This window comes from Carcharodon carcharias, chromosome 1 (assembly GCF_017639515.1).
Source record: "Carcharodon carcharias isolate sCarCar2 chromosome 1, sCarCar2.pri, whole genome shotgun sequence".
In the NCBI taxonomy this organism is placed as follows: Eukaryota; Metazoa; Chordata; class Chondrichthyes; order Lamniformes; family Lamnidae; genus Carcharodon; species Carcharodon carcharias.
In genome coordinates this window covers 45,971,056-45,996,986 of record NC_054467.1, presented here as the reverse complement: position 1 = coordinate 45,996,986, position 25,931 = coordinate 45,971,056, and the positions used below count along the sequence as shown (strand labels likewise).

Genomic DNA, 25,931 nt, shown 5'->3' with positions numbered 1-25,931 from the left:
AATATTTTGTATTTCTTTGTAGTGATGTTGAAAATGTTATCATTTGTCTGTTTTGTGTTTTTCTTTCTAAATGTGTGTTAATCACAAAATGCCTTGGCTTTCTATCGGCCACTTATTTATTTCTCTTCCATTTACCCTGCAAATCTTTGTTTACGGGACTATTTGGGTAAGAATTCAACCACCGTGTTGAAGTAACTGTTCATTTCACTTGTAAGAAAGCAGGGAGTTTTTTCTGTACATGGCATCCCACCTTTTATGTCTACAGTACTACAGCCTGTTAGTGTATATTTTCAGTGTGAAGATTTGTGGCTGTATTGATTTAATGACATATGTTAAATGGACCTTATACTAATGGTGCTAACTGTTCATGTGTTAATATTTAGTGATGTTTCTTTTTCATGGATGAGTTGTTCTGACTAATGTGTTGATTTTAAAAAGGGAATTTGAGTCAAAAGTGAAAACTTGAATTTTCCATTAATCATTTTTGGCTTGCTTAGTTTTGAAGACCGAAGAGTTAAATCCATTGTAAAACTCCATAAACATATTGTATTTTTATATTTATTGGACCTAAATTATTCACTTCTGAGCAATCTTTATGGCCCCTAATATTTTCAAAGTTTTTAATATACTCATAATTTAATGAAATAGTTGCAGAAATTTGTGTTAAATTTTGGAACTGAGGTGTTTATTTTTAATCTGTTTCCTTTGAAAATCTACATCGATTTGCATTGGAAAATATTTCTAACTATTTTCTTCCATGTCCAAAATGAATAACAATATTTTTACATGAATTAAATAGAATTTCAAGGCTTGCCTATATGTTTTGCCTTTTAATTTTCTCAACTTTCTCCTCCATTCCCTTCATTAAAGGTGCCATCGATCCTCATATTAACTATTCTTGTGTCACCCTGGAGTGTGTGCCTGGTGGTTTATAAGCCAGTATATCATTGTTCTTACCTGATGTCCACACAGTGGAAAGTCTGGCTGATTGTTTTGCACTCTGGTAGTCTAGGAGCACTGAAGCTAGTTGCCACTTTTTCTGGGAAAACTGTATAAATCTATTAGCATTGACTTAGGAATTAAAAATAATAATACAACTTAACTCTGGACACAAAGTGGGAGAAATTAGATAAAGTGTTAAGATCCACAATATTCTCTCCTCCAGTAGGGTGTGACTGCTTCATCGTTGAATATTTTCAAGGCTGAGATAGACAAATTTTTAGTCTGGCAGGGAATTGAGGGATACAGGGAGTGGGCAGGCAAGTGGAGTTGAGGCTGAATATCAACCATGATCATATTGAGTGGCAGAGCAAGCTCAACAGGGTGCATGGTCTACTGCTGCTCTCATTTCTTATGTTTTTATGTGCTTTAGGCTGCAGATATTGTGGATGTATCAGTGTAGGAAAAAGTAATAAATGTAATGCTATTAATGACTTTGAAAGTATGAATCTAAAATTCTGTAAGTTCAAAAGAAGTAGAATCATATATATCTGCCATAAAAAAAGCTAATACAAAGTAATGGGCTTCATTTCTAGAGGAACAGGATTCAAAAGCAGAAATGTTAATGTAAAACCTTGGTCAGATCTCAGTTAGGGTACTGTGCTCTCTTCTGGCCTCCATTTACAAAAGAGAGATAGACACTGAAACAGGAAATACTGGACAAGCTCCAGAAAAGAGACAGTTGAAAGGTGAATTGATGGATGTCTTCAAAATTATGAAGATATTTGATAGGACAGATGTAGAGAACATGTTTCAGCTTGTGAGCAGTCCATAACTAGGGGTTATAAATATATGATTGTTAATAAGCTAAATAATGATGTTAGGAGAAACATTGTTACTTAGAAACTGATTAGAATGTGGAATTTGCTACCACATGGACTAGTTAAGCAAATAGCATAGATGCTTTTAAGGGGAAAGAACATGAGGAAGAAAGGAATTGAAGGAAATATTGATGGGTGAGATCAAATTAGAAGAAACAGGATCCTGTTCACAATCTTGGTGTCTTATCTGACCCCAAGATGAGCTTTCAATTACATATCAGCACCATCACTACATCCATCTATTTCCAGCTCCATGACATCAGCCTACTCCATCCTACCTCAGGACATCATCTTATGAAAACTGCATCTATGTCTTTGTTACCTCAAAATATGACTATTCCAACCCATTCCTGGTCATTCTACCTTTCTTAAACTTGAGGTCATTCAAAACTCTGTTGCCTGTGTCCTAACTTATTCAAGTCTCATTCACCCATCACCCCTGTGCTCACTGACCTACATTGACATCCAATTAAGCTGCACCTCAATTTTAATATCTACATTCCTGTTTTCAGATCCCTCCAAGACCTAGTTCCTCCCTATCTTTGTCATTTCCTCCAGCCTCACAACCTTCCAACTCTGGACTCTTGAACATTCCCAGTTTTAATCACTTCAATATGGGTGGCCATGCCTTCAGTTGTTTCGGTCCCAAGCTCTGGAATTCCCTTCTTAAGCCTCTCTGCCTTTCTATTCATTTCTCATTTAAGATGCTCCTTAAAATCAATCTTTTAACCAAGCTTTTGGTCATCCACTCAAATATCTCCTTATGTGGCTTTGTATTTGCTTTATAATGCTCCAATTATTATATTGGAATATTTTACAACATTAATTATGCTATTTAATTGCAGTTTGTGATTGCATAGACCTGCTAGCCCAAATGGTGAATTCCTGTGCTGTAGATACGTTCTTCGTAAAGCAGGTTTGTGATTTAAGATTAGCAATATTGATCCCGTATTTACTAGTGTCTCTTTTGCTTCTTAGTGATATTGGTATTGGTCAGTCCCAGGATGACAGCATAGTAGGGTTGAAGCAGTCCAGATATATTGCACCTACATTGCCTGTAAGTGGCACCTTATCATCCAGTAATCCAGACCTGTTGCAATCTCATCATCGCATTCTTGATTTTAACACCACACCAGGTGAGTGTTCATTTATTCCAAAATGAGATTACTGTTTGTTGTATCCGTTGGATAACTGTTCCATATGTGTTCTCTAATGTTTTTATGAGGGGGAAGAAATCTCATTCTTACTATGTTTATTCTTTGTGGTACAAAGAAATAGTTATTTTGAATCAGTAATTATCAATATTAATAGTCGAGTTCACTGTAGTATTTGAAAGGGAGAAATGTGAGACAGCTTCTAAAATTCTAGATTTAGGTATGACTGACTTGAATGCGGTGACTCAGACTTTCCACAGTATACTGGGAAAGACTGTTAATGAGTAAAATGACAGAAGATTAGTGGGAGGTGTTCAGAAAAAAATGTAATATGAAACAGAACCAGTTTGTACCTTTAAATGGCAAGAGATATACATGGTAAACAAAACAGCCATGGCCAACAAAACAGGTGAGAGACAACATAAAACTAAAAGAAATAGCATCTAAAAATGCAAGCAATAGCATAGATCCTGGAAATGGAAAGATACAAAGAACAGCAACAGGTGATAAAACAGATGGCAAGAGCTACAAAAAGGAAAAATTAATGTTGCATGAGGTATCAAAATTGATAGAATTTTTACAACCTTGGTGTAAAAAGGCAAATGCACATGGGATACAGGGTAATTTGATAAGGCGGATTCAAAATTGGCTTAGCTGTAGGAGACAGAGGGTGATGATAGAAGGCTGCTTTAGCGACTGGAAGCCAGTGTCCAGTGGCGTACCACAGGGATCTGAGCTGGGTCCCCTATTATTCATCATTTATATAAATGACAGAGATGAGGTGAGTAGGATTAGTAAGTTTGAAGATGACACAAAGATTGGCCAAGTGGTTAACAATGAGGTTGAGTGTCTTGGGCTACAGGAAGATATAGACAGGATGGTCAAGTGGGCAGATAAGTGACAAATGAAATTTAACCCTGAAAAGTGTAAAGTGATACACTTTGGAAGGAGTAATTTGACAAGGAAGTATTCAATGAACAGCATGACACTAGGAAGTTCTGAGGAACAAAGGGACCTTGGTGTGTGTATCCATAGGTTTCTGAAGGCAGAGGGGCATGTTAGTGGGGTGGTGAAAAAGGCATATGGGACACTTGCCTTTATCAATCGAGGCATAGATTACAAAAGTAGGGAGGTCATGTTGGAGTTGTATAGAACCTTGGTGAGGCCACAGCTGGAGTACTGTGTGCGGCTCTGGTCACCACATTATAGGAAGGATGTGATTACACTGGAGGGGCTGCAGAGGAGATTCACCAGGATGTTGCCTGGGATGAAACATTTAAGTTATTGAAGAGAGGTTGGATAGACTTTGGTTGTTTTTGTTGGAGCAGAGAAGACTGAGGGCCTACCTGATCAAGGTGTACAAGATTATGAGGGGCATGGACAGGATGGATAGGGAGCAACTGTTCCCCTTAGTTGAAGGGTCAGTCACGAGGAGGCACAAGTTCAAGGTGAGGGGCAGGAGGTTCAGGGGAGTTGTGAGGAAAAATTTTTTTACCCAGAGGGTGGTGATGGTCTGGAATGCACTGCCTGGGAGAGTGGTGGAGGTGGGTTGCCTCACATCCTTTAAAAAGTACCTGGATGAGCACTTGGCACATCATGCCATCCAAGGCAATGGGCCAAGTGCGGTAACCGGGATTAGGTAGGTAGGTCAGGTGTTTCTCATGTGTCGGTGCAGATCGATGGGCCGAAGGGCCTCTTCTGCACTGTGAGATTCTGTGATTTGACCCTGCGTTGAACTTCCGACATAATATTCGCATCGTCCCTAAGAACACCTATTCCTAGCTCCATAACATTCGCCCAACTTTGCCTAGCCTCAGCTCATCTGCTGCTGAAGCCCTCATTCATGCCTTTGTTACCTCTAGACTTGACTATTCCAACACACCCTTGGGTCCCCCACATTCGAAACTCCATAAACTCAAAGTCATCCAAAATTCTGCTGCTCATGTCTTAACTTGCACCAAGGCCTGTAAACCTGACCCCTGTGTTCATTGACCTACATTGGCTCCTGGTCAATATCAACATCTTGATCTTAAATGTTTTGAAATGCCCCCATGGCCTTGCCCCTCCTTCTCTCTGTAATCCTCTCCATCCCCACCTCTGTGATATATGCACCCCTCTAATTCTGGCCTCTTGAGCATTGCCAGTTTTAAAAGATCCACAATTGAAGCCATGTTTTCAGTTGCCTAAGCCCCAAACACTGGAACTCCCTCCCTCCATCTCTTCTGCTTTCTATCTCACTTTCTTCCTTTATGGCACTTAAAACCTACCACTTCCATCAAGTTTTTGGAGATCTGACCCAATATCACCTTATGTGGCTCGCTGTCACATTTTGTTTTATAATGCTTCCTTGAAGTGCCATGTTAAATGTGCTATACAAATTGTTGTTGTTGCATATTAGGAAAAGAATCATAGAGTGGTTACAACACAGGAGGAGGCCTGCATTGTGCCCATGCTGGGTCTGCAAGAGCAACTCAGCTAGTCTCACTCTCCTTGTCTTTTCCCCCTGACCGTGTACATTTTTTCTATTCAGATAATTATCCAATTCACTTTTGAAAGTCACAATTGAATCTGCCTCCACCATGCCCTCAGGCAGTGCATTCCAGATCCTAACTATTTGCTGCATAAAAATGTTGTTCCTCGTGTCACCTCTGGTTCTTTTGCTAATTGCCTTAAACCCATGTCCGCTGGTTCTCAACCCTTGTACTAATGGGAACAGTTTCTCCCTATTGTCCTGTCCAGCCGCCTCATGATTTTGTACACACATCTATCAGACTTCCTTTCACCTTCATCTTTAAGGTGAACAACCTCAGCTTCTCCAATCTGTCCTCATACCTAAAGCCCTTTATTGTAACCATTTTGTAAACTTTTTAGTACCCTCGTTAATTCCTTGGATACAATACTCCAGATATGATCAAACCAATGTTTTATAAACATTGCTTCATAGCTTCCTTGTTTCTTCAACTTATCTATTTATAAAGCCCAGAATCCAGTATGCCTTATTAGTTGCTTTCTCAGCCTGCCCTGCAATGTTCAATGACATATATCCCCTTGTCCTTACGCTCCTGCATGCCCTTTAGAATTGCATCCTTATTTTGTATTGCCTTTTCTCATTCTTCTTACAAAATGAATTACTTCACGCTTCACAAGGTGGTCAGGATCAATGTGGGCCCCGTGAAAACTGCCAGACTTCCCAAACAAATTAATATTGGATATGGGACAGTGACTCACCAAAAGTAAAATCAGCAAAATAACAGTTTGAAGAAAATAATGAGACCAAAGTGTGAAAAAATCCGACCAGATAGTTTCCATCCCAGGGTTTTAAAGCAATTAGGCAAGAACATTGCAGATGCCCTAACCAAACTGAATTTCTTTTGATTCGTGAACTGTTCCTTTAGGTTGAAAAATTGCATGTGCCACACCACTATTTTAAGAAAGGTGAGAAAGGGAAACCGGAGAATTGCAGATTAGTTAGCTGAATGTCTGCAGTTGGAAAATTACTAGAATCTATAATTAAGGATAGGGTGACTGAACACTTTGAAGATTTTCAGCTGATCAGAGGGAGGCAACATAGTTCATGCCTGACGAACCCGATTGAGATTTTTTTTTGAAGAGGTCACTCAAGTCGGAGCGAAGAATGCCGATTGATGTTTTTTATATGGACTTATCGAAGACATTTGATAAAGACTCTAAGAGACTGACTCTCAGCTAAAGTTGAATCCCAGGAAATGGAAGGCAAATTATTGACCTGGTTCGGAACTGTACTGTAATTGACAGAATGTGATTAATAATGTTCTACAAGGATCTCTGTTGTCTTAGTTACTGGTAGTCACCATATATATTTATGATTTACTTGATGGGTTTGGAAGCCACATATGAAGATACATGGCATTCTAAGCATTGTAAATGGAAACACAAAATTACAGGGAGTTATTGATAGATGAAGTGAATGGGCAAAACTGTGGCAAATGGATTTCTATGTGGATGAATGTGGGGACCTAAAAACTATACAGCAGGATACTTTCTAAATGGTGTAAAGCTAGAAACTGTGGAGGTCTAAAGTGAAGTGGGGATACAGATTTATAAATCGTTAAAATTTCATGAGTGGGTACAGAAAGTAAAAAGGCTAGTGTAAAGCTGGCATTTGTATCTGGAAGAATAGAATATAAGGGTGTAGAAGTCATTCTTCAGCCATGCAAAGCCCTGGTTAGCCCATAACTGAAATACTGTGAGCAGTTGTGGGCATTGCACCTCAGGAAGGATATATTATTCTTAGAGGGAGTGCAGTGTAGATTAACCAGAATTATTGGACTACATCTGCAGTATTTCCTTTTGAGTTTGTACAGCATAACTCATTTAATGATGAATAGAGGCAACCAATTGTGTGGGATTATTCTTGGCATTTAGATTACGGCCAGCCAAATAACCTCCTATTTCAAACTATTTTGATCCAAGAAATAGAATTTAAGAAAAAAGGGATTCAAAAAGGTGATAACATAAGCTTTGGAATTTGTCCTAAAATTTTACTGAAATTTTGTTTTGTGCTTGCCGTATTGGCAACAGATTTCACACCCTAAAGTGTGAAACTGCTGCTCACTTATTTGATACTACGATGTGTATTCAGGTACTTTGTGATAGTGACATCAGATTTATTAGCCAGCTGTAACAAACTGAAGTGACAGGAACAGCCAATAATCAATTTTGAAAATAATTCTCTTATGTTCTTTTATATTTTACCTCCAATAATTGAGTGCTGTTTCGCATTGACTCTGTAAGTAATAAGTCACTGAACACCATAAATATTACTTATTTAGGGAACCTATAAAGACGAAAGTCAGTGGAGAGACAATTAATGCTGAAGTAACTCACATTTTAATAATCCACCTTCTGCACTGAATAAGAAAGAGATTTTTTCATGTGTGAATATAAAGTCGGAAACAATAGAACTGTCAAGGTTATTTTATTCATGAGTAAGAGCTCACTCAAATTCACAGATCTTGCTTAGGATAGAATGAAGTAGACGCCCCACTGATTTGAATTATCTATGGGGACAAATAATGCAGTGAGCAAATTTATTTTTAGTTGATTTGCTTAGTTACAGAGAGTGAAGACTAAGTTATGTTTTCAGTATAAAGCTTAAACCTAAATATTTATTTCCTATTCTGCCTTCTGCAAGTTCTTATAGTATATCATATATGTGCATTAATATTGTTCTGGTCTAAACAATGCTGTTTTTCATTTTGCCAGCAGTGGTTTTTGGAATTGTGTGTTTAGTCTTTGTACCTTATTTCTCTGAATCAGTGAAAAGAAAGCTTTCTTCGGGGAGTAAAGTTGGGAAGAAGAGAAGACAAAAGGGATAAAATAGCTTGGCTTTTTGTTGAACTGTAAATGTCTGTATTTTTGTCGCAACAGGGCTGGTAGTTAATAAAAACCTTCATCAGCTCTGTGATGAACATTGCTTTCAATTTCATCTATAATGGCAAGGTTTTGGCTGGTTTAATGGAGATTGCTTGGCAAATGCTCATTTTCTGAGGTTTCACACATATATATAGATATTTGATAATTGTAAGAACAAAATTATTGCTTTAAAAAATAAATGCCCCAATATCAATGCTCAAGTCCAGTGATCTATGTTTGGCAACCAAATCTATTTTGTGTGTCCATAATTCAACATAAGTCAAGGTAATTCATGTTAATAAATGCGCAGCCTCTTCTACATTTCTGAAATTGTAATATTAAACTTCAGGCTGATACCAAATTATTTGATGCAATTATTGTTATCATTGTTTACCAAGTAGGATTGCTGAATCTGACATCAAACTATGCAGCTAATTGTCACATTGCACCCCAGTACTATTTCTCCAGTTGTTTTGTGCTCCCAACAGCAAAAAGCTTCAGATTTGTATGAAAATTTCTTTCTTATATCTGTCTTAAGCTGTACACTCATATTACCCCACCTACTGTATGCAAAAAGTACACCTTAGAACATTCAAACATTTCGAGTGTGTTGGTAGCGATATAGGAAACAGCTCTCCCTGGGAATGATCTGAAATGTAAATTTGTCTATGAAAAGGTAACAGAAACAATATAACATCTATATTATTTATTAATGTTTACTGTTGTAAAAGGACTTCTGATGGGAAAAAAAACAAAAATGTTAGAAACACTCAGTTCATTAGTTAGTATCAGAAAAAGAAAGACAATCCTGATGAAGGGTCTCAGCTGAAATGTTGAGCTGGCTTTCTCTTTCTGATGACTGTCCAGCATCCACTGTTTCTCTTTTTAATTATTTGTTCATGGGATGTGAATATCACTACCTAGGCCAGCATTTGTTGCCCATCCTTAGTTGTACTTGAAGGAGGTGATGAGCCCTTGAACTGCTGCAGTCCGATAGGTCCTGGTACATGCATAGTGCTATTTGAGATCCAAGTTTTTGACCTAACATGAAGGTACAGCAATACAATTCCAAATCAGAATGCTGTGTAGCTTGGAGGAGAAACTTGCATGTGAGTGTGTTCCAATGCATCAGTTGCCCTTGTCCTTCTAAGTGGTGCAGATCTTGCTTTTGGATGGTACAGTCGAAGGAGCCTTAGCACGCTCTTGCTGTGGGTCTTGTAAATGGTACACACTTCTGCTACTGTTTGCCGGTGATGAAGGGAGTCATGTTTAAGGTGGTGGATGTGTTGCCAATCAAGTGGGTCACAGTGTATGGTGTTGAGCCACACTCATCCAGGCAAGTGGTGAATATTCCATCGCACTCCAGACTTGTGCCTAGTAAATGGCAGACATGCTTTGAGTGACGACAAATTAGTGACTCGCTGCAGAATTCCTGGCCGCTGACTTGCTCTTGTAGCCAAATATTTATATGGCAGAAAATGTTGGAAGAACTCAGCAGGTTTAGCAGCATCTGTAGAGAGAGAAACAGAGTTAATGTTTCGAGTCTGTACGACCCTTCTTCATACAGACTTGAAACATGAACTCTGTTTCTCTCTCCACAGATGCTCCTAGATCTGCTGAGTTTTTCCAGTATTTTCTGTTTTTGTTTGTGATTTCCAGCATCCACAGTATTTTGCTTTTATTTATATGGCAGATTCAGTTATGTTTTTGATCAATGGTAACCCCCATTATGTTGATGGTGGGGGATTCTGGCTGAAGATGTTTGCAAATGCTTAAGCCTTGTCTTTTGCACTGATGTGCTGTGCTCTTCCATCTTTGATGATGGGGGTGTTTGTGGAGCGTTCTCTTCCCGTTGTTTAATTATTAGCCATGATTCACACTGGATGTAACAGGACTGATCTGTTGGTTGTGGGGTCGCTTTGCTCTATCTTATTGCATGCTGCTTACACTGTTTAGTACAGATGTAATCCTTTGTTGTAGCTTCACCAGGTTGGCACTTCATTTTTTGGTACATCTGGTGCTGCTCCTGAAATGCTCTCCAACACTCCACATTGTATCAGGGTTAGTCCTTTCGCTTAATGGTAATGGTGAAGTAAGCCAGACCATGAAATTACAGATTGTGAATACAAGTGCACTGCTCCTGATGGCACCATAGCCTCTCATGGATGCCCAGTTTTAAGTAGTTAGATCACTCTGAATCTGTCCCATTTTAGTCACCCCTACCAATACTGTCATGGACAAATGCATATGCGATAGGTAGATTGGTGAGCACAAAGTCAAGTAGGCTTTTCCCTCTTTTGTTGGTTCCCTCACCATCTGTCACAGACCCAGCCTGGCAGATAGATCCTTCAAGGCTCAACCAACTTGGCCAGTAGTAGTGGTGCTACCAAGCCCCTCTAAGTGATGGACATTAAAGTATTAAAATCTCCCACCCAGTGTACATTGTGTGTGCTTGCTACCCTTAGTACTTCCAAGTGGTGTTCAACATGAAGCAGTACTAGTACTTCAGCTGAAGGAGGCCGGTATATGGTACTCAGCAGGAGGTTTCTTGCCCATGTTTGACCTGATGTTATGAGACTTTATAGGGTTGAAGACTCCCAGGGCCATTCCCTCAAAACTGAATACCATTGTGCCACCATCTCTGGTGCCTTTGTCCTGCCAGTGAGATAGAACATACCCAGGATGGTGATGGAGGAGCCTGGGACATTGGATGTCAGGTATGATTTGGTGAATATTTCTATGTCAGGCCATTGCTTGATTAGTCTGTGGGACAGCTCTCCTAATATTGGCACAAGTCCCCAAATGTTAGTGAGGAGGGCTTTGCAGATCTGACTGAGCAGGAATGCCTTTGTCATTTCCGGTGCTTAGATCATGCTAGGTGTCCAGTCTAGTTTTATTCTTTTTTGACTGTTCTGTAGTGGTTTGATACAACTGAGTGGCTTGCTAGACCAGGCTAGGCTATACCCCATTGCCGTGGATCTGGAGGCACATGTGGGCTAGGAACAGAAGCTTTCCTTTCCTAAAGGACATCAGTGAACCATATATGTTGTTACGACAATCTGGTAGTTTCATGGTCATCATTACTGAGACTAGCTTTTTATGCCAGACAAATTGTTTAGCAGTAGCAAAGATTTATCATGCTGTTAAATGTTCACTTGCACCTGAATGCACAGGCCCTAACTTTCTGATATATTTAGTTGATAACTAATGGTGAAGTTAAGAAATTTCAAACTCTTCTTGTACTTTAAACCAAGTCTACTGGCATAGCAAAACTTGGGGAGGAGCAGAGGAAATGGGACAGAAAATTTCATATACAGACACTGGGGCTAGAATTTTATGTTCCTCCGCAAGCAGGTGTCAGATTGCAGGGGTCATGAAATCCCTCGGATGGCTGGCCTGCTCACTCTTGCTCAAATTGAGACCCTTAAGTGGACAATTAATGACCAATTAAGGACTGTTTCCCACCCAGCCTCAATTTTCAGGCCGGCAGGAAGAGTTAAGGCAAAAGGGAGATACCCGAAATATGACCCTGCTCAGGCCGGAAATGGGGGAGGGATGCCTCCATAAACAGCCTCCTTTCAATACTGACTGTGCCACACCCCCTCTCCCCCCAAAAGGTCTGCCCTCCCCCCACTGGTTCTCTCTAGCCCCCTTGGCCTCTCCACTCTATTATGGATTGGAAATTGTGGTCTTTACAAAAATTACTATATATAAAGAATAGGTTTACAAAAATAACTTGTTCTGTTGCCAACAAAAAATGATCTATAACGAAATATATTTTTTATTTTCAGCAGTGTAGTCAAATATTGAAGTAGCAACTAAATGATGCATTAGTTATTGAGGATTATCAGGATCTGAATTGATTTTAAATTGAATATTTAGTCCCATAATCTCACTGTACCATTAACTGTAAAGCTGATATAATCTTTGTCTTGTCCCTAAGTTCTTACTAATAAACAAGAAGAAAATATTGTTGTATAATTACAATATTGGAGTGAAGGCTTGATAAAACAGCTGGTGTTTTCCTGCCTGTTGATTTCTTATGTTTGTACAAATCTTAATAAAGTAGTCTTCCTTTATTCTAGCCATATATTGTTTGTTTTGCTTTTTTTGAACAGAGCTACCAGATCAAGTTTTAAGAGTTTTCAAGGCAGACCAACAAAGCCGCTACATAATGATCAGCAGAGATACTACTGCAAAAGAGGTGGTAATTCAAGCACTTCGAGAATTTGCAGTGACTGCTGCTCCTGAATCATACTCACTATGTGAAGTCTCCGTCACTCCTGAAGGTGTTATCAAACAAAGGCGACTTCCAGATCAGCTATCGAAGCTCGCTGACCGAATTCAACTTAGCGGCAGGTAAAAAAGAGATTAAATTGCCAGAATCCATGTTATTTCAAGGAAAACATTAAAAATAAACTTGCCTTACTCTACATTAAGAAAACATCAAGTTTGAAATTACATTTAGGGCATTATCTATTGGTGAATTGCGTCTGAGCATTGCAACAGGCCAGCCTCTGGGTCAAATCAGTCGCTACTTTAGGTGAATTTCTTTTCATTTTTTAAAAAATGAATGTTCTCAAGTTTTCTTTTCTCCCTCCAATTAGTTGTTATTTTGTTCCCAGCCATCTGTTCAGGGGCTGTTAGACACTTGGAAGCTCATGAGTTCATTTACTCCTTTGATGTTTTTGGGCCTGCCCTTGCTGGAATTCAAACTCAGTTTGGGAAATCACCATGGTGAAGGTTGTCGACATCAGACAGCCTGTTGCTGCTGCTGTTGCACATAAAAATGTATGATTGCAAATCTGTTTTGGGATGGAACAGTGAGTGATATAAGAGATTTCTAAGGAACTCGTGTCGGAATATAAGAGCATCATAGGAAATTCTGTTTCTGCTCAACTATTGATCGGAAAGCAGCTCAAAAAAAAATGGCAAGAACCACAACTAATTGCATAAAATAATTGAATAGAGAACTATTTTACACCCATCTGGAATAAGCCTGATTAATGTTGCTGCTGTGTCCTTTTCCTTTTAGCTAGTGTAATTTCTTTTTCCTTCTCAAGGTACTATCTGAAGAATAATATGGAAACAGAGACACTGTGCTCAGATGAAGATGCTCAGGAATTGCTTCGGGAGAGTCATATCACACTGTTACAACTAAGCACGATTGAAGTTGCCACCCAACTGTCCATGAGGAACTTTGAACTATTTCGTAATATTGAACCCACAGAGTATATCGATGATTTGTTCAAACTTAAGTCAAAAACTGAATGTGCCAATCTGAAGAAATTTGAGAATATTATCAATCAGGAGACATTTTGGGTTGCAACAGAGATCCTTAAAGAGTCAAACCAACTGAAAAGAATGAAGATAATTAAACACTTTATCAAGATGGCACTGCACTGTCGGGAATGCAAGAACTTTAACTCTATGTTTGCAATTATCAGGTAAAAAAAAGTAGCAGTAAGATCAATTTTTCTAAAAAGTATTTTTAATCATTTTTAATTCTTGTACTCAGAGTAGGAATGACTAAACTCTAATAATGGATGTAAGTTTCTAAATACCTTTTGCTGTAAATGGAACACAAGTACAGTACGTTTTTAATTATAGTATACAATCCAACTTTGTACTGTAAAGTTCATTTGAAAATGTGCCAACTTCCTCGCATTTAGAACTTTTAACTCATATTCAGCCATGTGGCAACAGCACTGTGGGTGTACCCACATCACGTGGACTACAGCGGTTCAAGAAGGCAGCTCACCACCACCTTCTCAAGGGCAATTAGAGATGGGCAATAAATGCTGGCCCAGCCAACGAAGCCCACATCCCGTGAATGAATAAAAAAAAAAAGTATCCATCATGCAGCAGAGAAGCTTAAGTTGGTTGAAATATGTATGGCAATATGGACTTTGGATGCAAATTCCGCAGCAAAAAAACTTTCCTTTATAAACTTTAAAGTGACTTTAATACAAAAAAACATCCCAAGGCACTTCAAAAGGAAACCCATCATCCTCAAGCAGTCTGGCCATTATGTAACCCCAGACCTACTAAGGGCATCTACAAATGAGCAATGAATACAAGCCTTGCTGGCAGCTCACATTCTGAGAATGAATTTAAAGAAGGATGCCAACCCAAAGAAGGTAGTAGGAAATGTCATGAAAAAGCTTAAACAAAGAGGCAAGTTTTAATGAGAGTCTGAAAGAATGAGAAAGATGTGGAGAGGCAGAGAGGTTTAGGGAGGGAATTCCAGAACATAGGGTCTAGATGGCTGAAAGCATAACTGTCAACATTAAAGTAAAGCTAAGGGTGGATTGCAGATGGTGTTAGGGTCAGAAGAATGGATAGTTCTTGGTGGGGTGGGAGGGGGGTTTGCTGTTGTTTGGCTGGAAGATTTTTGGGTGGGCTTGAGACTATGGAGGGGTATTAAACATAGGGATATGAATTTTAAACTTCCCGAAGGAGTTTTATAGATCACTATTCAGCTTTAAAGAAAATACACATAATGAAAAAGCCTAACGTGCACCCTGATAAAGGAATGCACAAACAGGAAGAAAATTAAATTACATTTCTTAGAAAATACAAAACCTAGTACGCAACTGTGGAAAACATGGCATAAAAAAATATATAAAGCTGAAATATGAATGAAAAACATTCAAGTTAGCAAGGGGAATTCAAACTATGTTCAAGCCTTCTATCATTAAACAGAAATTGCTTTACATACAGGACATAAAACTGAAAAAATGGTTCCCGTTGGCTTGGACTTAAAATACTAAAATTTCAAAGTAACATTTAATGAGGTGGGTATTGAGTATGAGCACAAGGCCTCTTATTCAGGCCTCTGTATTCAGAGCACTAGCATTTTTCTCAAAAATCCTATTTCATGTTTTACTGGCATAAATGAATATTTATTTTCAATTTCACTAGGTATTTCATGTGATTTTATTTCATATACCTTACAAGGCTTTATTGAATTTAATAGGGAACAGATTATGAAAGGCAGGTGGAATGTTGCAGTTGGCCCTGGACTGAACCAACCATTGCAACTATAAGGGTAGAAGCAAGAGCAGAAGGGGATTAGGGAGAATGTGGAAATGAAGAAGAGGGAGGTAGCAAATGGAAAATGATTCGTGCTTAACATATTACTCAGTCTGAAATTGAGCATCTGCTACATGGTATCTGCATGTATATAGCCAAAGCTGCAATTTTAAAATGCATTATTATGTAGGAGTTCACTTTGCTAACCTGACAACCTGGAAGCACATCAAAGTGCTAGGAACATTTAAATTAAAATTAACTTTTATCAAAACCATATTTTGTAGAAGTTACAACCGACATCTGTGACTGTTCTTTTATTTTTTCTTAAATAATAATATATTAGTGGAAATATTACAGAAGGTGGAAAGGCATTGCAGTACTGTAAACTTGAACAGCAGTCTTATGTTAGTTTGAGATTACTCTCTGAAAGAAAATTAAAATGTGTCACTGTTCTTTCCAAATGACTCCAGTGTGAAGCTTGGGCATCACTCATTGGATGAGTAACATATTTTCCCTTAAATGACGAATGATCTTAAGGAGTTGTAATCCTTCACTAACAAAGCTGTATCAAACCAACTTTGATTAGGCAAACGTGTTCCTTTCTGTCGGAAATTAAATAATGGCGATAATAGGCTTCTAAATGGAAGGATGCAAATGTGCCCCTTGCTTTAATATTGTAGGAAAAGGGTTAAATAGTACATATTCAGATATGAAATCTGTTTTTTATGCAATTCAAAATCTTAATGTATTGAATAGTAACAAAATCTGGCGAACATTAGAACACAACATTTATGGTTAGCATTCAAAAGTGTTTTGTGTATATTGTGCAAATATTGCAACTCTAACAGAGGCTTTAATGATTTATAATAAAAAGTGAATCTCTGAGATAATTTGTAATATTTGTCTGCAATATATCTTTTATTATGATTAAAATATTTGGTTATGTAAATAGTTTCAATTATAAGAAAGGTGTACTTAAATTGTAGCCCCAATACTGGAATGTTGTAGGGGCAAGGGAATAAGTGGGTTAGACCAGCAAATGAAATTTCTTAGAATCCTCAGTACTTGCTGAAAGTGACTGTGCCCAAGGATGTTAATTAACCTTCATTACTGATTTTTCTGAATTATATGTGAAAAAGAAAAATAGGTATCAAGATTGTTAGCAGTATTAAAACCAATGCTGGATAATACAAATAGAACATTTTTCTATTTGAAATTCAACAATGTAACTATTATTTTAATGTGTCTTGGAAAATGTGAAATTTTAATGGTATAAGTTGTGCAGTGGTCCTTGATGCTCCATTTATAAATGATAAGTGTTTCTGCAGGCCGTGTTCAGAGGTTATATTGTGAAATATGTGACATGCCTTTTGCTGAATGGCTTTAGCTGCTGATAATGTGAATTGAATCTTACCCATGATCTTCATTTCAACCCATAATGTTATACATTTAATGGTTCATATAAAAAAAAATGAGAAACAAATTTGACACATTGGGATTTAGTTGAGAAAAAATGTAAGATGGTAAAATTTCAAGTTAAGTTGGTGGTATCTTAAAAGACCTATTTAAATGTTGTTGTAAGTAGTACTTATTATATTTTCTTTGTCTTCTCACAAAATCTAGTGGTCTGTATCTTGCACCAGTGGCAAGACTACGGAATACTTGGGAAAAACTTCCAAGCAAATATGAAAAATTATTTCAGGACCTTCAGGACCTCTTGGATCCCTCCAGAAATATGGCTAAATACCGCAATGTTCTCAACAACGAGAACCTGCAGCCTCCTATTATTCCTCTCTTCCCAGTGATCAAAAAAGATTTGACATTCCTGCATGAAGGTAACTCTGTTTAAAAAAAATGACTGTTTCCATTTTTGTAGCTTGCTCTCCCTGGAGCACCACTACTCTCTTCACACCATGCTCATAATTTCAAAATTATTGCTACATTAGTTCAGTTTGCACTAGCATTTATTTATATTGTGTTTCACTAATCTCTTTACATTTAAAACTATGCCAAATTTGAGAGAGATTTGCTGTATATTATTGCCCTAAATGCAGTCATATACAGACTATACATCATACATCTCTTTTACCAGGATGTCCTATAAATTGAACATGTACTGAGCATGTTTCTTGTAATCAACTGATCATTTCTCAATAGATTTGTATTAGTTATGTTATGCTACACTGGCAATACTCTGTATTTTATACATTGTTGTCCACCATGACTTGCTGTGCTGACTGCTATTTATGTCACACTATTGCGTATTCAGGAGTAATTTTAATTTAGTTCCTGGCCTTAGCTGGCTAATATAAACAATTCAAATGTCACATTTATCTGAACCACTCAAAGTTACTATATTGTGATTGCTTCCAGTTGTATCTTATTCTCTCCTGGAAGAAGCTTTGTCGCTACAGGCAGTGTTCCCTCTAATTTTTGTGGTGTGCAGTCAATTTATTGCACTGTACAGTAAATTAACAATTGTCTAGGGCCACGTACAGCACAGCTTAGAGGGAGCATTGACCACGGGTCAGTGTATTTGTTTTCCAAAGGTACATTTGTGTATATTGTATCTAGTATACATCAGAGAGCCAAAGAAAGTAAATGTTGAAGACAAAGGTTTATTCTTGACATTGAGATTATACAAGCCTCTTACTTTTAAATTATGGGAAAATTACATAGTCCCAATATGACTTTGAATTTTTCAATAACAGTCTATGGTATGGAGACTAAAAGTCAGAAGAATTTGGAGAGCAGACTTCCATGTGATGGAGGGGCTTCAGGCCACTTTGCTGACCTGAACCCTAATGGTGGGTCCCACAGTCATCAATAGTCCTCACCTCACTGGATGTGTAGTCTTCCACTGATGCATCAAATACAATCTAAGCCAAAGGAACAGGAACTCCTGGTATCCCAACCCTTGGCTCTGCCCCTTTTCAGTGATTTGTCTGGTAAGGGTGAAGGAAGGTTTAGGTCATCCTGCACGCCACAGAAGAAAGTGCAACAAATTCTTAATTTTTTAAAAAAATAAGCAATCAGCTTCCTAACACAGGACATGGTCATTGTCAAATACTTGATAACCTTTCTCTCAGGACCAGACAGACATTGGTGCCTCAAGCTGCAATGGCATTCTTTGTTTTCTGGAAGATTCTGCTAGTCTTCAAACAGTGTTTTACAGCAAGTCCCCCTCCAAGCCACACACCATATTGATTTGGAACTATGTTGTTCCATTTTTGTTACTGGGTTAAAAACCTAGAACTCCCTAAAAGGACTCTGGGTGTACCTACACCACTTGTACTGCAGCAGCTCAAGAAGGCACCACCATCTTCTCGAGGGCAATTTAGAATGGGCAAAAAAATCTGCCCTTGCCAGCAATGCTCACATCCCATGAATGAATAAAAAAAACAGACTTGCAAAAGCCCCTGAAAGATTTCACTCTTCTTTATCCATTATATTGGTAAACTTTCAAAGAATACTTAAATATAAACTGAAAGACCATTGACCATTGAGAAGGCTTATTTATCAAACTGAGAAATGCTGGTGAGATCAGAAACTGCATGCTGTTTGCCTAGGTTTTATTAAAACTCAACATCACTAAGCTACCTCATTGAAAGGTGATGGATCTAAGCTGTGGAAGCTACTATCCAATTAGTTTCCTATGTTTATTTATGATGCCATGCTTTTTGAAAAATCTAAATGTTTACATGAATAGTAGAAATAAAATGAATACAAAAAGAGCTTTCTATGCTCATTGACACATTCACATCTACATTTTTGAGCTGAGTGCAAAATATGTGACAATCTTAACTTGAAAGCAGTATTGGTTAATTTTTGTGCTCAGGAAGGCAAGGATGTTAATGCTGGGAAATGGCTTATTTTGTGCTATGGGAATGATTTTCAGCATCCATTATTCCCAAATTATATGACAATCTTCAGAAGTGCCAAGTGGATGATCCACCTCAGCCTCCTCTGGAAGTCCCCAGCATCACAGATGCCAGTCTTCAGCCAATTCTATTCACTCCACGTGATAGCAAAAAACGGCTGAAGGCACTGGATACTGCAAAGGCTATGGGCTCTGACAATATTCCGGCAATAGTACTGAAGACTTGTGCTCCAGAACTTGCCGCACCCCTAGCCAAGCTGTTCCATACAGCTACAACACTGGCATCTACCCAGCTATGTGGAAAATTCCTCAGCTATGCCCTGGACACACAAAGCAGAACAAATCTAACACGGCCAATTACCACCTCATCAGTCTACTCTTGATCACCAGTAAAGTAATGGAAGGGATCATTAACAGTGCTATCAAGCGGCACTTGCTTAGCAATAACCTGCACACTGATGCCCAGTTTGGGTTCTGCCAGGGCCTGACTTCATTACAGCCTTGATTCAAACATGGACAAAAGAGCTGAACTCCTGAGGTGAGAGTGACTGCCATTGGCATCAAGACCACATTTGACCGAATGTGGCATCAAGGAGCCCTAGCAAAACTGGAGTCAGTGGGAATTGGGGGAAAATTCTCCACTGGTTGGAGTCATATCCAGCACAAAGGAAGATGGTTGTGGATGCTAGAGGTCAATCAACTCAGCTCCAGGGCCTCACTGCAAGAGTTCCTCAGGATAGTGTCCTCTGCCCAACCATTCTTCAGCTACTTCATCAATGACCTTCCTTCTATCAGAAGGTCAGAAGTGGGGATGTTCACTGATGATTGCACAATGTTCAGCACCATTCGCGACTCCTCAGATACTGAAGCATTCCATGTACAAATGCAGCAAGACCTGGACAATATCCAGGCTGGGGGTGGCAAGTAACCTTCGCACCACACAAGTATCAGGCAATGACCATCGCCAACAAGAAAGGATTGTCCCTTGATATTCAATGGCATTACCATCACTGAATCCCCCACTATCAAAATCCTGGGGGTTACCATTGACCAAAAACTGAACTGAACTGGACTAGCCAGCAGGTCAGAGACTAGGAATCCTGCGTTGAGTAACTCACCTCCTGACTCCCCAGAGCCTGTCCACCATCTATAAGGCACAAGTTAGGAGTGTGATGGAATACTTGCCACTTGCCTGGATAAGGGTAGCTCCCACAACACTCAAGAAGCTTGACCCTGTCCAGGACAAAGCAGCCCGCTTGATTGGCACAACATCCATAAACATTCACTCCCTCCACCACCGATGCACAGTAGCAGCATTGTGTACCATCTACAAGATGCACTGCAGGAATTCCCCAAGGCTTCTTTGACAGCACCTTCCAAACCCATAACCACTACCTTTAGAAGGACAAGGGCAGCAGATAGATGGGAATACCACCACCTGGAAGTTCCCCTCCTTTTGGCCTCCTTTTGTGCTGTAACCATTCTATGATAACATAATTGCCTGCAAACATTATAAAAAATGTAAAGTTAAGGGAATGGCTTTAATTGTAGCAAGCACAGACTAGCACAGAATCATTTCTGCTAAAGAAGTTCAGGCAGAGCTCAGTCTAGCCTAGATGAAAGCTTTCTTCAACTCTATTTCATTCTGAAGGGTCAGTCTAAAGGGCCTTAAGATTACATGATAGGACTACTGGAAATAAATTCAAATGGCAGTAAAAATTTTCTTCAAAGATCTGATGTTCATTCGCAAAATACCAAGAGTTTTATTTTGCAGTTGAATTGATTGTGAGCACTTCTATAAAATCTCCTCTTAACCTTCTGTAAGAAAATCAAACCCAGATTTTCTAATCTTTACTCGTAACTAAAGTCCCTCACCCCTGGAACCATTCTTGTGAATCTTTTCTGCACCATCTCTAAAGCTATCACATCCTTCCTAAAGTCAGGTGCCCAGAATTGGGTACAATACTCCAATTAAACAAGAAGTAGGAGAGGAGTAGACCATATGGCTGCCAAGCCTCCTCTGCTATTCAATACAATCATGGCTGATCTTGGGCCTCAACTCCACTTTCCTGTTCACTGCCCAGATAATTTTGCAATACAGTACAATATAATCTCTGCTGGCTTTCTTTAATAAATACGCTCTTTCCCAAGTGACAATTTTTTCCTAGATTATCCTTTCTAACTACAGACTATCCCGTAATTGCTGGGTTGATCCTTACACAGTTTCTTGAACAAGGTTGTAACATTTGCAATTTTCCAGTTTTCTTGCACCACACTCATATCTGAGGAGTTTTAGAAGATTATGATCAATATCTTCACAATTTCCTCCTAATCTTCAGCTCATTGGGTTGCATCCATATTTGCCCTGGTAATTTTTATCAAATTTAAGAACAGCCAACCTTTCTAACGCCTCTTTATTTATCTCAATTACCACCTCCTATACTGTGACTTTGGAAGCATGTTCTTCCTTGGTAAAATACAGATGCAAGACATTCATTTAATACATCAGCCATGCCTTCAGCCTCCATGCCTAAATCCCCTTTATGGTCCCTACTCAGCCATACTCTTCCTCTTACTGCCCTTTATTAATTATATAACTATGGAAGACTTTTAGATTCCCCATTTTGTTTGTTGCCATTCTCTTTTCAGACTCTCTTTTTATGTCTCTGTTTCTTTTTTTCACTGTACCTCTGAACTTTCTATACTGAGCCTGGTTCTCACTTGTACCCTCAACCTGACATCTGTCATACTCCCTATCTTCTCCTCCATTCTGGGAGCCCTGGCTTTGGTTGCCTCTCATGACCACCTGAACCATCTCCCCTTTAAAGGCAGCTCAGTGGGCCATTACAATTTTGCCTGTCCATCTTTCATCCCATAAGACCATAATACGTAGGAGCAAATGTAGGCCATTTAGCCCATCAAGTCTGCTCTGCCATTCAATTTGATTGTGGCTGATCTGATAATCCTCAACACTTGCCTGCCTTTTCCTTCATAACCCTTCATTCCCTTACTAATTAAAAATCTGTCTATCTCAGCCTTGAATGTACCTAAAGACCCAGCCTCTACAGCCCTCTGCAGTAAAGAATTCCACAGATTCACTATCCTCTGACAGAAGAAATTCTTCCTCATCTCTGTCTTAAACGGGCGACCCCTTACTCTGAGACTATGCACTCTGGCCCTAGACTCTCCCACAAGGGAAAACAACCTCACAGCATCTATCCTATCAAGCTCCCTAAGAATCTTAAATAAGGTTGCCTCTCATTCTTCTAAATTCCAAAGAATACAGGCCAAACCTACTCAACCTCTCCTCATAAGAAAATCCCTCTATACCCAGGATCAACCTAGTGAACCTTCTCTGGACTGGCTCCAATGCCAGTGTATCTTTCCTTAGATAAGGGGACCAAAACTGTTCACAGTATTCTAGGTGTGGTCTAACTAGTGCCTTGTATAGTTTGATCAAGACTTCCCTATGTTTATAGTCCATTCCATTTGAAATAAAGGCCAACATTCCATTTGCCTTCCTTAGTACCTGCTGAACTTGTATTGCCAGCTTTTTGTGATTCATGCATGAGAATCCCCAAATCCCTCTGTGCTGCAGTTTTCTTCAGTATTTCTCCATTTAAATAATATTCAGCTCCTCTATCCTTCCTGCCAAAGTGCATAACCTCACATTTTCCCACATTATATTCCACCTGCCAAGTATTTGCCCACTCACTCAACCTGTGTATATCCCTCTGTAGGCCCTTTGTGTCATCCTCACCACTTGCCTTCCCGCCTATTTTTGTGTCATCTGCAAACTTGGCGAATAGTACGTTCACTTCCGTCGTCCAAGTCATTAATATATATTGTAAATAATTGTGGCCCCAGCACTGATCCCTGTGGCACTCCACATCTTAAAAATGGCCCCCTTAACCCAGCTCTCTGTCGTCTATTAGTTAGCCAATCCTCTCTCTATGCTAATATACTACCCCCAACACCATGGGCTCTTATCTTATTATGTAGCCTTATGTATAGTACCTTATCGAACTCCTTTAGGAAATCCAAATATATTACGTCCACTGGTTCCTCTTTATCCTGCTTGTTACCTCCTCAAAGTATTCTAATATATTTGTCAGGCATGATTTCCCTTTCATGAAGCCATGCTGAGTCTGCTTGATTAGATTGTTATTCTAAATGCTCTGCTCTTACATCCTTTATAATAGACTCCAACATTTTCCCAATGACAAATGTTAGATGTTACGCTAACTGGCCTATAGTTCTCTGTTTTTTGTCTCCCTGCCTTTTTGAAAAAGGGTATTACATTGGCAGTATTCCAATCCAATGGGGGAATGGCCTCCTTTTGTGCTGATTGGTTGGCAAGTAGACTTTGATTGGTAGAGGCATTGCCATGGAGAATGCACCAGTTGATGGGAACTCTCAGTTAACTGCCAAGCATTGTCTGCAAAGAACAGGGCTATGTGTTTAATATATGTAGCTAGGATAATGGCTACCACGATCAGATCATTTCACGCAGTATATTGCGCAAACTCTTGAATGGGCCTAAGGCTGTCACTTTCAGTCCTGAAAAGTGCCCAGTCTACCTCAGATTACCCCGGAATGGTAAGGTATGTCGAAAATTTGAGCAACAGATGAAGCAAGCTGTTTCACGCTGCTACTATACAGTAGCAACACGAATGGTATTCGCCACTAACAGGGTGTAGCCATCAAGCCAAAAAGATGTACTGCCTATTACACAAATGAATAATGTGGTGTATGAACTTGAGTGCCAGTGTGATGCTAGGTATGTAGGCAGTATGTCCCAAAGACGGGTGAATCATATCAAACCGCATGTTGCTTCCGCTGTTCGCAATGGGCAAGGTACGGACCGTACCCAACCAGCCTGTGCTTGCAAAACTCAAAGCATAGTGTCCAACAATAGATGTGATTCCACAACTGGACAACATTTGCTAAATAATCCTCAGTGTGCTAAGAATTATGCTGACACCAATTTAAGATTGTCAGTTGGGCTCGCAGTGTGGCGCATTTGCATGTACTGGAAGCTACTGCATAGTAGCAGTGTGAAACAGCTTCACCTGTTGCTCAAATTTTCGAGATACCTTGCCGTTCCAGGGTAATCTGAGGTAGACTGGGCACTTTTCAGGACTGAAAGTGACAGCCTTAGGCCCATTCATGAGTTTGCGCAATATACAGCGTGAAATGATCTGATCATGGTAGCCGTTATCCCACAGGATGTCTTTGACGCACCCTATTTCAGTATCAAGCTTGCATGGTGAGTAAATGGCTTAGGCCCTATTTACAAGCTTGCGGATAAAGCCAGTCTTATAGCGCATGGAACTGTAATAGTCCCAATGTGTTTATTGACCAGTGAAGGTGGCTTGCAGTAGACCTTGGCAGACTTCTCAACTAGTACGTCAAGGAAAGGGAGCTCAATCTACTGCTCCATTTCAAAGGTGAATTTGAGCTCAGGATGGATCCCTTTAAGACACGTAAGGAAATTATTACATGCAGCTGTGGATTTCAATAAGCAAACTTATCATCCATATTTTGGAAATATGCAAGGGTTAGGAAGTTGGGTGTCATTCCATTGAAGACACATTTCTCATGGAAACCAACGAAGAGGTTTGCGAGAGTTAAGCCTAGAGGGGATCCCACGGCAACACAATCTATTTGTACATACATGGCGTCATTAAAGCTGAACTCAGCTGCGCGAGTTGCTGAGTTCATAAGCTGAATGAATACTGATTCATGCAGTGGTGCTGTGTCTGGATCACCATGATATATGTTCCAACCATTTGGCCAATTCATGCTTTGCAGAACCGGAATAGACAAGGTTTTTGTGCGTCTTGGGCACCAGGAGTAATACAGAGATTGCTGGCATTGAGATCCTACTAATTCCCTTCTAACTCCTTAAAATCCGCCTGGGTGACCTCATCCCTCTTTCCGCCCATGTCACTGGTACCAATATGGACCATGACCTTTGGCTGTTCACCCTCCTACCTCAAGTGCTCTCCAGCCACCCACTGACATTCTGGTATCAGGGAGGTAACATACCGTCCTGGATTTATATGTTGGGCCACATAAATGGCTGTCTGTTCCCTTAACTATAGAATACCCTGCCACTGTTGTTTTCCCAATCTTCCCCCCTCCCCCGCACCACACAACTGAACCGTCCATTGTGCCATGCAATTGGCTGTGGCGACACTTCATAGATGAACCATCACTCTCACCTGTATTCAGAACTGAATGCCATTTGGAGAGTGAGATGCACTCAGGGGTTCCTGCACTATCTGCTGGCCCTCCTTAACTACCTGTTAGTCAACCTGCAGTTTTTGCCTGCACACCCTTTAGCTATGAGGTTACCACCTCCAGAAATGATCTGTGAAACTCTCAGCCTTTTGTTTGCACTACAATGTCGCCTATTGCTGAGCTCTGAAACTCGGAGCTCGGATTGCTGGCGATACTGCCTGTGCATGTGGTTGTCCAGGACAGGGGAAGCGTCCTGGAATTCCCACATGCCACAGGGTGCGCACTCCACTGAACTAAGATGCCCTGCCATGCCTCCATGTATTAGACTAACTAAAACTTAACAGAAGTAACTGAAGACTTGCATATAAAAAGGTTCATTCATTTAATAAATTAATATGACGT

General features: G+C 39.5%; 1 protein-coding gene across 1 annotated transcript in view; it reads left to right on the top strand.

Moving 5' to 3' along the window:
* rapgef2b (Rap guanine nucleotide exchange factor 2b) overlaps positions 1-25,931 on the top strand; it is a 552,839-nt gene that overhangs the window by 455,317 nt on the left and 71,591 nt on the right. Inside the window, exons 17-20 of the mRNA XM_041188696.1 lie at positions 2,799-2,956; positions 12,487-12,727; positions 13,432-13,815; positions 17,027-17,238. Coding sequence (XP_041044630.1) covers positions 2,799-2,956; positions 12,487-12,727; positions 13,432-13,815; positions 17,027-17,238 — 995 coding nt within the window. The remainder of the gene's footprint in view (positions 1-2,798; positions 2,957-12,486; positions 12,728-13,431; positions 13,816-17,026; positions 17,239-25,931) is intronic.